The 13,672-nt window shown below is 37.9% G+C and overlaps 1 protein-coding gene across 1 annotated transcript in view; it reads left to right on the plus strand.

Annotated features, from left to right (window-relative positions):
• Positions 1 to 13,672, plus strand: part of STX7 (syntaxin 7) — a 40,610-nt gene that overhangs the window by 12,564 nt on the left and 14,374 nt on the right. The window contains exons 3-4 of the mRNA XM_058171653.1: positions 8,309 to 8,378; positions 9,282 to 9,372. Coding sequence (XP_058027636.1) covers positions 8,309 to 8,378; positions 9,282 to 9,372 — 161 coding nt within the window. The remainder of the gene's footprint in view (positions 1 to 8,308; positions 8,379 to 9,281; positions 9,373 to 13,672) is intronic.

Consider the following 13,672-nt stretch of genomic DNA (forward strand, 5'->3'; position numbering starts at 1 on the left):
TTTATCACAGCTCACCAAGTCATTTGAAGCCAGATAAATGATAGTTTGCTTAGTTGGTGGATATAAGCAAACTTCAACCACATTTGATGAATCTGATTTGTGATCACTTACTATAGTCAACCAGTTTAAAATTCAGTTGGCGTGATAATTTGTGGTTAGCCCAAAACAGAATTGAACCTTTCGCTTTCCTTCTGACAAGCTTTCAGGAGAATATGAGGAAGTTTATGAGATTGTAAATCTTTTCAGAATTAATTTTGAAGGTGCTACAGAGAATTCTACAAACAGGAATGTCTCCCCCAGTAGAAGTAGAGATTTGCATTCAGGCTAGGAACAGGACTTCCTGAACCTACACAACTGATACACAATGAAGCATTTTTAAAACGTCTCTTTGTGAAGTACGTCCCAAGTGTAATGGGTTTCTCAAAATGCAAACATTTTTCTAAAACTACACTTCTGAGTTTTATCTCCCATCTGATAATAAGGCCTGTCTGCTCCATTTAACCTGTATGAAAGCCTTTATAGAGAGATATGCAGCATCCATATACGTATGTATAACTGTTAGCACCTTTTCCAACTAACACATTTTTATTACATGGCATATACTTTTGTGACTGGACTAACTGGTCCTGATCTAGGACTTAAATTTCAGTAAGGAAAAGAGAAGGAAAGATAGGACCAGGTTTTTATCACTTGATCATTGTATTGTGTCAAAAACCCACTGTGCTTCTTGAGATCTTCTGAAATTGCCAGATACCTTTTGATGTATATGAGTCAGTAACCTGTTGCTCAATAGCAGGGTTAAAGTCCTGTTTTCCAAAATAGCCAGTGACAAGATAGTCCTGGAAAGTTGAAAAGCTCTGATACTAACTTTGTCCTTGTTTTGAATCCTTATGTCAAATTTGCGTCCATTAATTCTTTTGTGCAAAGGCTATTCTGATTGCCCCACATTGAATTCAGAGGAGCATTGCAGCCTCCCTGGTCACATTATAGCAGACCAGTATGTGACCATTAAATATTATCTTTTTCATCTTTGAACTCTTAATTCTCCATTTTCAATTTCAGCTGAAATCCACCTGCCTCTATATCTTGTTTTGAATCTGGCATCTTTTATATGTGTGCATTCATACAAACGAATAGTGTAAAGTTACAAAAAAAAATCATTGTTCCATAGCTTTATATGTAATGGTTGACGCTAGAGACAATAACAGATTTAATACTTTTATACAACTAATCTTCGACTTACGACCACAATTGAGCCCATTTCTCTTGCTAAGCGAGACAGTTGCTAAGTGAGTTTTGCCTCATTTCATGAACCTTCTTGCCACATTTGTTAAGCGAATCACTGCCATTGTTAAGTTAGTAACATGGTTGTTAAGTAAATCTGGCTTCCCCACAGACTTTGCTTGAGGGAAGATCGCAAAATGACCCTGGGACACTGCAGCCATCATAAGTACATGTCAGTTGCCGTGTCTGAATTTTGATCAGGTGACCATGGGGAGGCTGCAAAGTTCATAAGTGTGAAAAACAGTCATAAGTCTCTTTTTTTTGGTGCAGTTGTAAATTCAAACAGTCACTAAATGGACTGTTGTAAGTTGAGGACTACCTGTATATGTTTAAAAGTATTTGTTAAGCTTGATTTATTCTACTTCCTCCTTTGCCTTCAACCACATTTTATTTAAATCACAGTTGCCCCATTTGTTTTCATACATGGACATGTAAATATTTACCAGTGTGGCTCATTCTTACTTCACATGCAAATAACATCCAAACTGCTTGGGAGATTTGTTTTTTATGTGTGGTGAAACTGTGGACAGAAGACAAGATACACAAAGATCCTTTCCGCTGAAAAAGCAATTTAGTTCTGACATTTTGAATTATAGCTCCCACTGATCAATCAGAATCAGAATCAGAATAGAGCTGGAAGAGACCTTGGAGGTCTTCTAGTCCAGCCCCCCTTCTCAAGCAAGAGACCCTATACCATTGGGTTAATCCTAACCCTAACCCTATACCAATTATCCTCACTGTTGGGAAGTTTCTCCTCAATTCCAGATTGCTTCTCTCCTTCATTAGTTTCCATCCATTGTTTCTTGTCTTGCCCTCTGGTGCTTTGGAAAATAAATTGACCCCCTTCGTCTTTGTGGCAGCCTTTCAATTACTGGAATACTATCCAGTATTTATGATACTTGCTATCATGTCCCCTCTAGTCCTCCCTTTCTCTAGACTAGCCAAACCCAAATCCTCCAACTTGTCTTCATATGTTTTAGCCTCCAGGCTTTTAATCATCTTAGTTGCTCTTCTTTGCACTTTTTCCAAAGTCTCAGCATCTTTGGATTTGGATGATTTCAACAAAATCATGTAGAAGCTCTAGTTCAAAATATCTGTAACAATCAATTGTTATTCATTTATTTAGGTTTGTAAGGCAATCCATCTCATTGTCATGATGCTAGGTTGTATTTTTAAATTCTTGTGAGCTACCCAAACAACAAATATACAATTGGAAATCAGGATAAAACTATAAACAGCTACCATGTTTCCCCGAAAATAAGACCCTGTGTTATATTTTTTTGAACTCTGAAATAAGCAGTTGGCCTTATTACCAGGTGTTCAAAAGCCCGATTGGGCTTATTATCAGGAGATGTCTTATTTTCGGGGAAACAGGGTATTAAAATCCAACATGAAAACAACTACTTCACAGGCTGTGCCATATATTCCATCGTTGTGAGAGAGGTGGCAGCTTTGATGGTAATAATACATGAAAGGAAGGCATTGTTACATGACAATCGCTTTGAGAAATGATAAGGCATGTAGTGTCTTAGTAATACTTGTGTGTGACCAGTCAGCATCACCTATGATTAGGAAGAGTGGAAGTTGCAACATTCAGGAGTTAAGACATCTGGAAGGCAACAGAGTATTCCTCCCTGTTTGAAGAACATAGACTGACATTGGGTTAACATAAATCTGACATGTAGTGATCAACTGGATCTCCTTAATTAAAAATATAATAGAACAATGTTAGCCACTAACAGTTCCCGCCCACCCTCCACTATTCAGCATTTGAATTCTTTCTTTTTTCAACTTCAGAACTTCAGAAATTGGAAAAGTCCTTGAGTAGGAATGACAGGAGGGTAAACACAGGCAATTAGATTATGCTGTTGACACAGTTCTGTATCTAACCTTACTACTGTGATTTATTAACTTCTGAATCATTCTAGATTGAACAAGATTCTGTTCAAGGGTCATGGAACACTTAGCATGGAATTGACACTAGGAATTTATCTTTAAAACTCCACATGAATCAACGAAACTGCAAAACTATGGTTCATTTGTATTTAAAATGGAGTAAGATGGATGGTATAAATAATTCCCCTTAACTGAATAGTAATTCTGTGCATATTATACTTTCATCCTATGTAGCTAGCAAGGCAGTTGTGATACATATTACATAATGCAAACCCCCTGTATTTTACTTCCGGTCATAAAAGCATTATAATTTTTATAATTTTCAGTTAATAAAATCTGCTCTTAAACTATATATATATATATATATATATACATATTGTTTACATTTATATCCCGCCCTTCTCCGAAGACTCAGGGCGGCTTACAGTGTATAAGGCAATAGTCTCATTCTATTTGTATATTTTTACAAAGTCAACTTATTGCCCCCCCAACAATCTGGGTCCTCATTTTACCCACCTTATAAAGGATGGAAGGCTGAGTCAACCTTGGGCCGGGCTTGAACCTGCAGTAATTGCAGGCTACTGTGTTCTAATAACAGGCTCTAACAGCCTGAGCTATTCCAAATATATAAATTTCATCAGGAAAGAAGAAATCAGTAAAACTAAGGAGGCAAAGCATACAGGAAATATGACCAGATGAGCTGTTTTTAACAGAATCATGCAAATATGAAAGTAAAATTTTCCTGCCATTTTTACAGCCTGAGAAACTAGGGAGGGTCCCTTCTGAGCCTCTTGCCCTGCCCATTGTTCAACTCTGGGCTATGTTCTCTCTTATCTGACCATTCCCTTGGCAGCATCTCTTTACCCTATAATTCAAGGTCTTTCAATTCAAATTCAATTCAAATCTTTATTGTCAATGCACCATATATGTACAATGAGATTGGCTGAGCTCCCTTAGTGCACCACCACCCCAACACAATACAACTCACAGTGAAGACAGAAAATCCCTAACCCAATAAATCATATTAACAAACACCCAGTCCTGTTGCACCTGTGTGAACATGTTACACGTTGTGCCAACCCTGCAAGTCCATCGTACTACGTACTTACATTATTTCATATTCAGGAGTCTGACAGCCCACAAATAAAAACTGTTCTTCAGCCTGTTTTTGCGGCTGGCTATGCTTCTATATCCCCTTCCCGATGGTAGGAGGATAAAGAAGTGCTGACCAGGGTGTGAGTCGTCCCTGAGGATTTTTCTCACTTTTCTAAGGCAGCGAGCCCTATCTATTTTCCCACATACCATTATAGAATGCTTCTTTACATAGTTCTATTCCTTGGGCCTTTTAGCTGCCGCCGGTAATCTGATGTACTAAAATATTCTTATTTTATAAAATAAAGATGAGCATATTTATTAGGTTCACATCTCTTGATGAATCATAATGCATTGACTGAGGGTGTAGTGAACTTTAATTCCTATGATTTACATCTTAGTGTTATAGCTTATAAGCATACTGTTATGCCAACCCAGGCAATTATTCACTACATTAGTGCAATATGTGAATTTGGTCATTACTGTTGATAATAACTTATTAAGTGGCTTAGAAGACCATAAACTTTCTTTTATAAAATAGTCATATTACTATCTAAAAAAACCCAAACATTTCAATTTAATTAACAGTTTATGGTTTAGAAATGTCTTAGGTACTAACTTAATGGTTGCTATTATGTGTAGTACAGGAATAAAATGATGATGATGATGATCTCTAATGTAGAGTCATCTGGTACCCTGAACACCATTTACATCTTTCAGAAGTAACATTATGAAACAATTTTTCTCTCTATTTATCTCAGTGCAGAACAAAGGAATAGTAATGATGCAAAGCTGTTTTATATATTTTTTTTTATTTCTTTTTGTCACAACAGTATACACAAACAAATGTCGTAGATAAAACAGCATATCTTGAAGAAAATATATATATATATAATTAAAATTATGCATCAACTATATTAATTGGATATAATGAAGGGAATAATAGGACAGGAACGGTAGGCACTTTTGTGCTCTAATGTCAAGCCATCATTCCTTAGAGGTTTTTTTTCAGTTTTATCTGTAGGGTGTGGTGTGAAAGTTTATGAAACTTCTCTGGAGCAAGAGTTTTTAGTTTGACTTTTAAGGCCTTTCACCATCATAGTTACATGCTGATCAATAATATTTTGCTGCTTGAGTCTCATAAAGGTGAGTACAGCACTTCCCCTTCTTGCCAAATATTTCATCAGTGTATGTGTCAAGCCATTTTAGTCCTAGAAGGACATGGTTTTAAACAATCAGCATCATTTACAATAAAGTTAAGTGCTTCCACCGGTCCACTTTTCTTTCTATATTCTTCTTGATATACTTATGAGTACAATTCTTGCGTTAGGTGATGCCTTGATCGTATTTGTAAGCAAGGCTGGCTTTTGCTGCAAACTCATTCTCTAGCCATTGGCCATGCTAACTTGATATGATGGGGATTCGAGACATTTGGACTATATCAGACTGCCCACCCTGTTCTAATCCAGCATAGTTAGAATTTTTTTAACCAATAAAAGCATAATTGGTTTACTGAGTTTTCTCCACTTTAGTGGCCCATCCAATATCTCAAATGCTAACATTACACGGTAGAAGTCAAGGGAGAGGTGTAAGAATATAGTTTATTTATTTTTGTAAGAAGCTGGCTTTCGGTCAACTAGATTCACTGTGACTAATTAAAGCCACGTTTTCAATCAATCATAACATCTCCTACAAGTTAAGCTCTTCTCCTGGCATCCTTGTTTACTTGGCAACATCTGGGAATTACCATAGCTTGCCATTGCCATCTGGATGTTCCAGCTTCTCCTACACTACTGATATCACCTGGAGATCTCCTATTCAAATGCTAATCAGACTCTAACCTACTTAATTTTAGAGCCTAGACAAGGTCAGCTAGCTATTGGCACCTATTTGTTCACATCAACAAAGAGACTGCTAAACAAATAGAATGTTTCCTTGTAACTTAGCCTAATCTTTATTTTTTTAAAAAAAATTGCTCTGAATTCATTTAATAGAAGTTTGTATTTCTTGGGCGAATTTTGACATGGAATTAATCTCTAAGGCTGAAGAAAAATGCCCATCAGGTGGCAGTCACCCAGAAAATGTGTTAGTGATCTGTATACCAGTGGTGAGCTGTTGCTGGTTTGGACCAGTTTGAGCGAACCGGTAGTTCTGACCAGCGGCTGGGCCCACCCACCTGCCCTGGCGCTATCACGTCCTATATAAATGCCAGTTTTTGATGCAGCGTGTATGCGCGGAAGATGCACGAGCGAAGCAAGCATGCGTGCCGCTTACATTTTTGGTTCCCGGAGAATAAGTTGTTACAGTATGTGACGCCCACCTGTTGTATACCAATTCAGACCACATTGAATATGGGCAATCAATTAAGTAAATGTAACATCCTTGAAAGATAGGTGAGTTCTGAATGATTAATCTTAAAAGCTTGGGTGTCAGCTTATGCATTTCAGGCATTTTCAGTAGTTCTGCAAATCATTTTTAGATATTTTCTCTACCACGATCTCTACAAACTCTTTAAGAATTAGTTTAAAATATTCTGGGAGGAATGGATACATGTTTAGCAGTCTTAAATTTGTTCTTTATTTTCATCTCGAAGATGGGTAGCAAACAAATTTAATAATAAATAATTTAAATTTAAAAAATACTGTAAAGCTATAAATTCACATTTAAATATGAACTACTAAAATCCTGCTAAATTTGATTTTAATCATAGCACAAAATATGGTTAATATAGTTTCACAGACCTAGGATATTTTGAACAGCATTCCCTACCCCTATCCCTGTGCAGATCAGATATTCTATGGCTTGGCACGATGATCCAATTCATACTAATTTTCCAGGATGTATGTTAACCATGTTGAATTCTTGAGTAAATTTATTCTGGTTCCCTCTGCCTTCAGTGACCTTGTCTAGTGTTCCAGTTTAACACAATTGGTGAGCATCAGTTTGGGGAGGACTACACCAATTTCAGGACTGGAATAAGTGAAATCTAAATTAAAAAGTAAAAAAGATTACTTGCAATTGATAAAGGTGTCCTTTCAACTTAACCACCCCTTTATAGGTGTGATTACAAAATATTTTCATTCTTGATTTCATGTACCAATTGATGTATGTGGAAAGGGTTAATTCTTCTAGCAAGCTTATCCCATAATTTGTGTACATTTGGATGAAGTTTTGGATTTTTAAAGATAGGATACCTAATCACAACATTAGGTCATGTCTACCAGAGGTGGGTTTCAGCAGGTTCTGACCAGTTCTGGAGAACTGGTAGCGGAAATTTTGAGTAGTTTGGAGAACCAGTAGTAAAAATTCTGACTGGGCCCACCCCTATCTATTCTTTGCCTCCCAAATCCCAGCTGATTGGGAGGAAATGAGGATTTTTCCCACCTTCCCCTGGAGTGGGGTGGGAATGGAGATTTTACAGTATCCTTCCCCTGACACACCCACCTAGCCACGCCCACCAAGCCATGCTACGCCCACCAAGCCATACACACAGAACCAGTAATAAAATTTTTTGAAACCACTGATCTCCACATACAATCTTCCTTTCCTTTTGTTAAATTGTAAGTAATCTCTTTACCTTTTTGGGGGGTTGAGAACTAGATTCAAAATCTTTATTTGCCAATATTTGTGACATCTGTAGTATATTCACTGCCTGAAATAATACAGAAAGCAATTATCTGTACCTTGTTATGGATTTGAGGCCCTTCTGGTCTATCTGTTTTGATGTACATTTCTTGTAAGATTGAAGATATGGAATTATTGATACCAAGTAAGAATTTTCTTAAGCATTTGGTGTTTGTGCAGCATCAGTTCTACTTAAAGCGCTAAAAGATTTTTAAAATGTGATTTGAAAGGGTACCATTATCTATTTTATATAGTCTGCATGGATATCACAATAGTTGTGTTGAATTTGATTTCCCCCAACCCTGTTAACCGGTATGTATTTCTGAATTTTCAATTAGGGATGCATGGCATTGGGGTGGAACTGTATCACTTACAAAATCTCTTCCTCTTCCCACCCTCTACCCCCAAACAGCTGCAGAAATACAAAGAGCACTGAATCAACTTGGAACCCCACAAGACACACATGAATTGCGGCAACAGCTGTAAGTGCTTCATGAGATGACCTTTCATTGGGTTGCACTGTAGATAACTTCTCAATAAGTGCTGGGATCTTATCAAAGTGTTCAGCATCTTGAAAACATTTGAGAGAACAAATGAGAGAGAAGGAGCGAACATTTATCTGTTTATTGACATGTTAATACATCAAGTATATTGTTGGCATTGCCAAACACCGGGATGGAAACAACAACAACAAAAAAACATTATTGAGCTAATAAAAGCCATCAAATTGATTCAGAAAGTTTGAACTACATGTTTGCTACCTTCGACATTTATCATTGAATGTTACAGTCAAACTGCAACAAACTCAGAATGAAGATTTTGTGAGCCTCTCTACGTGTTGTTGTTGTTAGTTGCGAAGTCGTGTCCGACCCATCGCGATGGGCCCATCGCGAGGGGCTCATCTTCCAGCGTCATATCTTCTTTCCTTTTTGTACTGTCCATGGGGTTTTCATGGCAAAGATATTGGAGTGGGTTGCCATTTCCTTCTCCAGTGGATCACGTTTTGTCAGAACTCTCCGCTATGACCTGTCCGTCTTGGATGTCCCTGTACGGCATAGCTCATAGTTTTATTGAGCTACGCAAGCCCCTTCATCATGACAAGGCAGTAATCCATGAAGGGGCCTCTACGTATAAGTACTAAAAAAATTTTGTGGAGTTTATGTCACCAATTTTGGTCAATTATTCTTTTTATAAAATGAAATCTGCTCCAACACTATTCAGTTCTCTATTCTTCATTTGCATTGAACTAATAAAGCCAGGAGTTATTTTGAATACATTCAGTAATAAACATCTATTTCCCAAAGGTTTATCTTAAAGATAGTTCATAGTGATACAGTAATGTTTGTAAAATAACCCAGCAAGTCATCTGTAATTTTCTATTCTAGGCAACAAAAGCAGCAATATACAAACCAACTTGCCAAAGAGACAGACAAATACATAAAAGAATTTGGATTTCTGCCTTCAATAAGTGAGCAGGTATAGGAATGTAGTGTTTGTATAAACATTTTGTTTTTTATAAAGTTGTTATTCTTTAAATCTGTGGTATGTGCTTGGAAACATTGATTCCTGAGGTAAATCCAGCAAAACATATTTTAAAAAGTTGGTGTATTTGTCATAATTAAGAAGCTAGATATTTCTGAACTGTTTGGATTATAAATTGGCCTGGTGATTATAATCCTTGTAACAATACAGACTGCAAAATTGTGCAATCATTTTATTGATCTTATTGGGCCTAAAATATACCCAGAGCTGCAATGAATTTCTGGAGTTGGCATATAAGCACTGGCACTAAGCTGACTTTGGAGCCGATATTGGTTGCTGTTTTATATGCAATTTTGTAACTGGTTACAAAAGAAAACATTTGCAACATAGCAGTCTAATGATAACACTGTAACAAATATTTAGAACCATCTTCATATCATAGCCTGTAAACTAGGTTGCTGAATTAAAAAGGACCAGAATAGCTCTTTTTTTTTAAGTTGCCTTTTTTTGGTGAGTACTTCTCACCAAATGTGTGTTAAACATGAGAGGAGTAAGGGTAAAGATTAAAGTCACCCCAAATTCTGGGCACTTAGTCCAAATTTCTGAAACAGCAGATTTTCCAAACATGTCTTGTTTAATGTTTAGGATAAAACACCCAAATTGAAATGTTCCATCAATTTCTTTTAATTGGTTATGTTCTGATGGGATAAATCTTGAAATTCTTTCAGAGATATCAATTAAATTTAGGATAAAGGCTGCAAAAGAAGGTGAAATGGCAGGCCATGCTGACTGCTACTGGACAGTGTTGCTGAAAAATCGGTGAATATAGTGTGTTTTTAAAAACAGTTTGTAAAATATCAAAATAAATCCCCAGAAGTACCAGGGGAATACAAGTCTGCTGTCACCTACTGAAAAAGCAGTTTGTTCAGATTAGAATCTTTATTGGTAAAGCTGAAGGTTTTAATTTCAGCAAAGAAGTATTTTTAAGTTCTTTAAATAATTCCTAAATTACTGGGGTGACATATTAATAGGACAGAAGAGCTAACATCTCAGCCGGTTTTCACTTAGCAGTTCTTCTTGCCTGCAGACAAACCAATCAGGCAGATACGCACAAGATATACTTTTAAAAAAATTTCCCGTGAGACGTTTCCTTAAAAAGTTTTCATAAAAATGCAGCATCGTTTTGTTTGTTTGTAGTAGCCATGTTATCTTACTAAGATCAAATATCAGGTTTCTCATGTCTCCTCCCCGAACTTTATTGTGATATTGTAAGTGAAGTTCTTGTTTGAACATGCAAATGAATTGCTGGTGTGTGTGTGTGTGTGGTGTGATACTGTTTCTTAACTTCAAGAATTACACCCAAGAAAACACATCTCCTATGAGCTTTAACTTCAGTTCATTATCTGAATACACGCTTAAGTTCCCTATAGCATAGAATCTTTTCAAAACAGCAATAATTTACTTGGCAGACACTCTCGTGTAAGTAGTTTCATTTCAAGAAATATAGAGAAGTGGAGATGAAGCTCACATTAAAATGCAAGTAAAATAATTTCTTCACCATTATGATTTATGACAAGGTAGAGTGATGCAGTGGACTAGAGGTAGAGCTCTCGCCTCACAGTCAGGAGGCTGTGAGTTCGATCCTAGGTAGAGGGAGATATTTCTCTCTCTGGGCACACTGAGAATATATCTGCTGGGAAAAAACTCTGCATTGGCGACAGGGAGGGCATCTGGCCATTAAAACTCTACCCCGCAAGGGATTATGGGGTTGTTAAATGATGATGACAAGGTCAACTGTTATTATAGTATCTCTGGATATTAATAAGCATAGTATAATTATTTAGTATAAGTATAAATCTTTAGACATTTAAATGGACATGGGGACAGCTACTAAGGGCTGCTAAACCAGTTCAAACAGACAAGTATTTTGGGTAATTGTGACTTACCCAAAGGTATCCATATTCTGGTAGCTCCTATCCCAAACTACTTAGAATTTAATAATCACATGTATATCCTGCCTTTCCTTTAGAACAGGGGTGTCAAACTAATAGCCTGCGGATCGGATGCATCACACGCAGGCCACACCCACCCCAGCTCCCCGAAGGGAAAACACCAGGGTGAAATGTAAAATTTGTTACTACCAGTTCTGTGGGTGTGGCTTGGTGTGTGTGTGGGGGGGTAATATGACTGGGTGGGCATGGTCAGCTTTTTTTTTCTTTTAAAAGCATTTTTTCTATGCCAAAGAAAAGAGGTTGTAGAAAAAATGCTTTTAAAGGGTTCTGACGATCCCAGCTGAGCCGCATGATCATCAGAGGCTTTTTTTTTTTACTTTTAAAAGCATTTTTTTGGCCAAAGAAAAAATGCTTTTAAAAGTAAAAAAAAAAACTTCTGATGATCACGTGGCTCAGCTGGGCATGGGGGGGAGGGCAGGGATTTTTGTTACCAGTTCTCTGAACCACCTGCTGCCATCACGACTGGATTGGGTGATCTGGTCCGAACCAGGAGCATTTCACCCCTGGAAAAAACCATCATGATACATCACGTGATGGCAATGTGACCCCACGAGTTTGACACCTGTGATTTAAAAGTTCAAGATGATACACATGGAAATTGCTTCTAATCGCTGCATCTGGGGATAACTAGGGCAGAGAACTAACTAAAATCATCAAGAAGAGGATTGACAAATAGATAATTCAACCTGCGTTTGTTTGGTTCCAGTCTTTCTGCCTTACGTACTACATCTGGTAGATAGGTAAATAGGAATGCAAGAAATATACAAGAAGTCAGGGTCCCGTTGATTTGGGAAGTACGTTTGGTGGGACCACCTTTTCAGCAGTAGCTTCTTCTCTATGGAACATCAACAGCCCACCCTGTTGCTTTTCCCAAAAATCCTAAAAACATGGTTTTGTCAGCGGGCCTGTGGACCATGAATATAGAAGGACCAATTGATTATTTGATTGTACTGCTGCCGCCATGGGGGTGACAGTTATAGGGAGTTGTGGTGGCACAACAGTTAGAATGCAGAATTGCAGAATGACTCTGCTCACTGCCTGGAGTTTGATCCTGACAGTCTTCCATCCTTTCGAGATCAGTAAAATGAGGATTCAGATTGTTGGTGGCAATATATTGACACTGTAAATCTATTTAGAGAGGGCTGTAAAGCACCATGACATGGTATATAAATCTAAGTGCTATTGCTATTATAGTTTTTTATGTTCTGGATTTTTATATGTTGTAAGCTGCCTGGAGTCAACTATGTGTGAGTTGGGTGGCCATATAAATTTGTTTTAATAAACCAATTAATTAATTAAACACAATTCACTGATAAGCTGAACATCTGTTTCTAACACATGTGTGCTGAATGGGCTTAAACGAAAAAGTTTGAATAACCTAACTTCTCCTTTCTCAAAAGCACAGGAGGCTATTTAGAGCCCAAACAAAATGAAACCAAATGTTATGCTATATGTCTTTTACATAAACATCCCCCAAGAGAATAGTTATCAGGAGGGATGTGTAAAACATTTCAGCCACCTGTTTTGATCTCGGAATAATACATCCACATTTCAAGGGTTTAAGTCCAATCTCACATCTTTTTTTTTTAATGTGAAGATTTGTTAAAATTCTTCCCCCCAGCCTAGTCAAAGCAGTAGTTGGCAATTAATGCTATTAATTTAGAAAGGGCAGGATGAGGTGGAAGAGAATACGGAGAAGAAAGCAATGGGTTAAAACCAGTGGTGGCGAACCTTTTACTCACCAAGTGCCAAACAGGTATTGTTCACTTTGCGCATGCGCGTGCCATCCATGCTAATGTGCAGCTCCTCCCCATGCACGGTGTGTGCAACCACACCATTTGCGCATGCAAGCAGCTTTCACATGCATCTCCACCGTGTACTGCGCACACATCATCTGCGCACAGCTTTCGTGCACACCCCCATCTGCTGTGCACGCAATTGCACAATCTTCGCATGAATGCTATCTGCGCATGTACACGTTGCACACCAGTACTTTCACATGCATGCGCAAACACGCACGCATGTGCAGGAGAGCTCCGAAGACCAGCTGGGTCCTCTGAATTGCACGCATGCTCTCTAGAGGCCCGAACACCAGCTGGTGCGCACGCACATGCACAGCTGCAGGTGAGTTGGGCGATAGCTCACATGCCCGGAAAAAATGGCTCTGTGTGCCACTTCCGGCACATGTGCCATTGGTTCGCCATCACAGGGTTAAACACAAGAGAAAATATATTTATATCCACATGTCCCCATTATTCCACATTTTGCAATGCAGTCTTGAA

The sequence above is a fragment of the Ahaetulla prasina genome, chromosome 1 (assembly GCF_028640845.1).
Source record: "Ahaetulla prasina isolate Xishuangbanna chromosome 1, ASM2864084v1, whole genome shotgun sequence".
Classification (NCBI taxonomy): Eukaryota; Metazoa; Chordata; class Lepidosauria; order Squamata; family Colubridae; genus Ahaetulla; species Ahaetulla prasina.